The sequence below is a fragment of the Triticum urartu genome, chromosome 4A (assembly GCF_056163025.1).
Source record: "Triticum urartu cultivar PI428250 chromosome 4A, HENAU_Tu73, whole genome shotgun sequence".
In the NCBI taxonomy this organism is placed as follows: Eukaryota; Viridiplantae; Streptophyta; class Magnoliopsida; order Poales; family Poaceae; genus Triticum; species Triticum urartu.
Window position 1 is genome coordinate 431,860,115 of NC_141876.1, and position 3,260 is coordinate 431,863,374.

The 3,260-nt window shown below is 48.8% G+C and overlaps 1 protein-coding gene across 1 annotated transcript; it reads right to left on the bottom strand.

Moving 5' to 3' along the window:
• Nucleotides 1-2,399: 2,399 nt before the first annotated feature.
• Nucleotides 2,400-2,873, bottom strand: LOC147976068 (ethylene-responsive transcription factor 3-like). The gene has a single exon (XM_087520709.1). The coding sequence runs from the start codon at nt 2,871-2,873 to the stop codon at nt 2,400-2,402; it is 474 nt and encodes a 157-aa protein (XP_087376835.1).
• Between the last annotated feature and the right edge of the window lie 387 nt (nt 2,874-3,260).

Genomic DNA, 3,260 nt, shown 5'->3' on the forward strand with positions numbered 1-3,260 from the left:
GCAAGAAGACGAGTTCTCTGGCATAAAAGCCGGCTGGGTTCCCCGACAAGCCAGGCAACTCGCTGCCCCACCTCCCTCCCCGCCCCAGGCAGTTAGTACCATGGGCGAGGCTGCACGCGGGAAAGTGGAGGAGCAAGCCGCCGCTCCAAGATGGCTCCTGGTGCATCAACTCGATGCTCTAAGCCTGCTCGTAGAGGAGTGGTCAGTTGCTACACACCGGCACACAGGGGACCACAGCGTCCAGTGCATATCGTGGTTGGCCTCGCCATCCGATGCAAACGTTGGTGGAACCGTGGCATGCTAGCGGAGGTGGCCAACACGTTTGCGGCCACCGTCGACACCGAAGAATAGTAGACCACGGGAGCCGCCGCCGCTCTGAACCCACGAATGCTACGACCACCGCGTCGCCGGCATAGACACCCGGTGTGTTCCCGATTTGTCTCAAAACATCGTGGACCCTAGCCACGGCTGGCATTAGAAATTATACCTGCTTCCAGAAGTTATTCGCGATTAGTCAAAAAATGACCAAAATATAATTAATTACGCATGGTCTTGACTTGTTGTGCTCGCACTGGTAGTAGGAACTAGATGTTTTTCTTTATTTATAACTCTCCTCACATTTTTTTGGCTTTGAAGTGAATCATGGTTGTGGACATTATCTATGAATGTGCAGATATCTGTGAACATGAGTTTCATGTGGAAGTTGAACTTGGAATGTTGGGCTTGCGCGTGAACTATACCATGTCCAATGCTTCATCTGTTATTGTTTCGAAAGTAATTGTTGTTATTACATGACTTGAAAAAATTATTTTGTGCTACATCAGTAGATGAACGGACATCACAACGGGCATGCTGACTGGATAAACATTTGAACCTAGCTATTATGAAGGCAAATTTGTATTTACAACAGTTTTAGATAGCACGAGACGCCTAGCCTGCTCTGCCTCTGCTGGCTTCTTTCTGGATTCTTCCATCTCTTCTTTGGCTTGGGTGAAGAGAGCATCTGATTGCTCTTTTCGCTTCTTCAGGAACTCAGCTACATTCTCAAGGGTTGTTGCATGCTTTCTTTCAGCCTTTACTAGAGCCACGAGGTCAGGAACAGTTGACGACTCCACCTGGCTTGTGTGTAATCCTTCATCATCTGGGAATTTGCACCTTGTGTCTAATCCAGCAGCATTAGGGAACAGGCACCTTGTGTGTAATCCAGCCTCATTTTGGAAACATGATCTCGAGGTTGACCATACTTCCCTCCTCATGGGAACTACATCCTGACATGAAGTTACATATTTTTTTAGATCAATACTCAGAGCAACCCAGATCCATTTAGTAGAAGCCAGATAAACAGGACTCAGAGAAGTGAAGAAAAATATAAAAACAGACTCCAAGGTGAGAACACCCACTTCCTACATCAAGCTAAAAATGAAAGCATTAGGATGATTAAGACTCTTCTTATTACACATCGAAGAACACGAGGCTAAGAGAAACACAAACTACAACATATACACATCGAAGAACACGAGGCTAAACGAATGTAATTGAAAGGGTGTTACTTACCAAAGCTTGTACAGGTTCGGTGCAGCTCCTCTTTAACTTGCCACGCTCCTTGAAGATGTCCCCAATATCCCGTGTTTGGTCTTCATTGCTCCTCTGCATGTTCGCACTCGTGGTTTTAAAATCTCAACATGGTAAGAAAAATATAGTAATACTCACGCATCTTGTGTGCAAGATTAAAGCACTCATCTGCCATGTTAGAGCATCTCCAATAGAAGCGCAATGCGCGGAACGTTAAAAAGCATTTACAGCGCCGGAATAGCCAGTTTTGCGGGCCCGGAGTGCTGGCTCCAGCTGCCGCTGCAAAAGATTGCGCGCGCGCCACTCCAGCACACGCGCTATATTTTTTCTCCTTTGTACTCTGACTCGATACACATTCGACTCCTAGTCAATACTGGCATAGATAGATATAAGCAAGATGCCCGTGCGTTTCATGTAACATCAAGATGCGTTTGTATGAGTAGTTTATCTTGTGAGAGAAAAGGATGAACGAGGGAAGGCCTTATTTGCAAATGTGGAGAGGGGTGTCGGTACCTTTTTGGAAAATTGCCATAGTTTCCTTCCTATCCGTCAGATATAAATTGGATGGCCTATATTGCAGGAGGGCAGGCACACCATCATCACCAACTTTGTTTTTTATGCGAGTAGAGAGTAGAGATAGATAATTAGAGATAGAGAGTAGAGACATAGATAGTTCTCAGCATAGATATAGCATAGATAGATAAAAAAATAGCTAGTTCAACTACTCCTCGTCCGACTCTCCTCGGTGATGTCCTCCTCCGACGTCTCAATGCAGGCATGAAGATACCGATCGTCGTCGGAGTCCCAAGGCGACGCTGCTCCAAGCTTCATGTTGAATTGAGCGGCCGCTTTCCACGTACGCTTGTCCTCGCGATAGGCGGCTCACTCCACCCTCCTCTTCTCCCTCTCCACCCCCTTTGCGCGTAGAATTCGCACTTGTTGATGATGTCCTGCGGGAAGCGTTGGCGCCACAACGCCATGGATTCCTCGTCCATCTCAGCGATGCCGAGACGGTGCTCCCGCCTCCGGTTGTCGCGACGATCCTCGTCGGTGATAAGCCGCGGCGGAGGCGCGAGCTCCTGTGCCTGCTCCCACCTCGGCACGTTGGGGAAGTTCAATGTTCTATGAGGCCACCGGAGGTGCCACTCCGCTGCTTCGTATGCGCGGGCAGCCTTGTGGGGAGTGTCAAAAGTGCCGAGGCTGGGGCGCATCCCGCTGAACCGGATCTCGGCGGAGAAGCCGCCGTAGGGGCACGCGCAAACACCACGATATCCCCAAGTTTCGCGGCGACGCAGCGACATGGTGGCGTGGCGGTGGCGAGGTGAGAAAGAGCGGGGAGAGAGCGGTGGTGAGGCACAAAGCGGGGAGAAAGCGGTGGCAAGGTGATGCGTCTTGAAGCTACGTCGGTATTTCCCCAAAGAGGAAGGGATGATGCAGCACAGCAGTAGTGGGTATTTCTCTCAATGATGAAACCAAGCTTATCGAACCAGTAGGAGAACCAAGTAACACAACGTAAACAACAGCTGCACACAAATAACAACCACTCGCAACCCGACCTGTTAAAGGGGTTGTCAATCCCTTTCGGGTAGCGGCGCCAGAAATTGGCAAGTGGACGGGAGGAAGTTGTAATAGATTGATAGATCAAATGCTAAATAAAATAAAGTGCAGCAAGGTATTTTTGTATTTTT

Coding starts and splice junctions, on each gene's coding strand:
- LOC147976068 (XM_087520709.1), bottom strand. CDS start 2,873: ATGTCGCTGCGTCGCCGCGAAACTTGGGGATATCGTGGTGTTTGCGCG.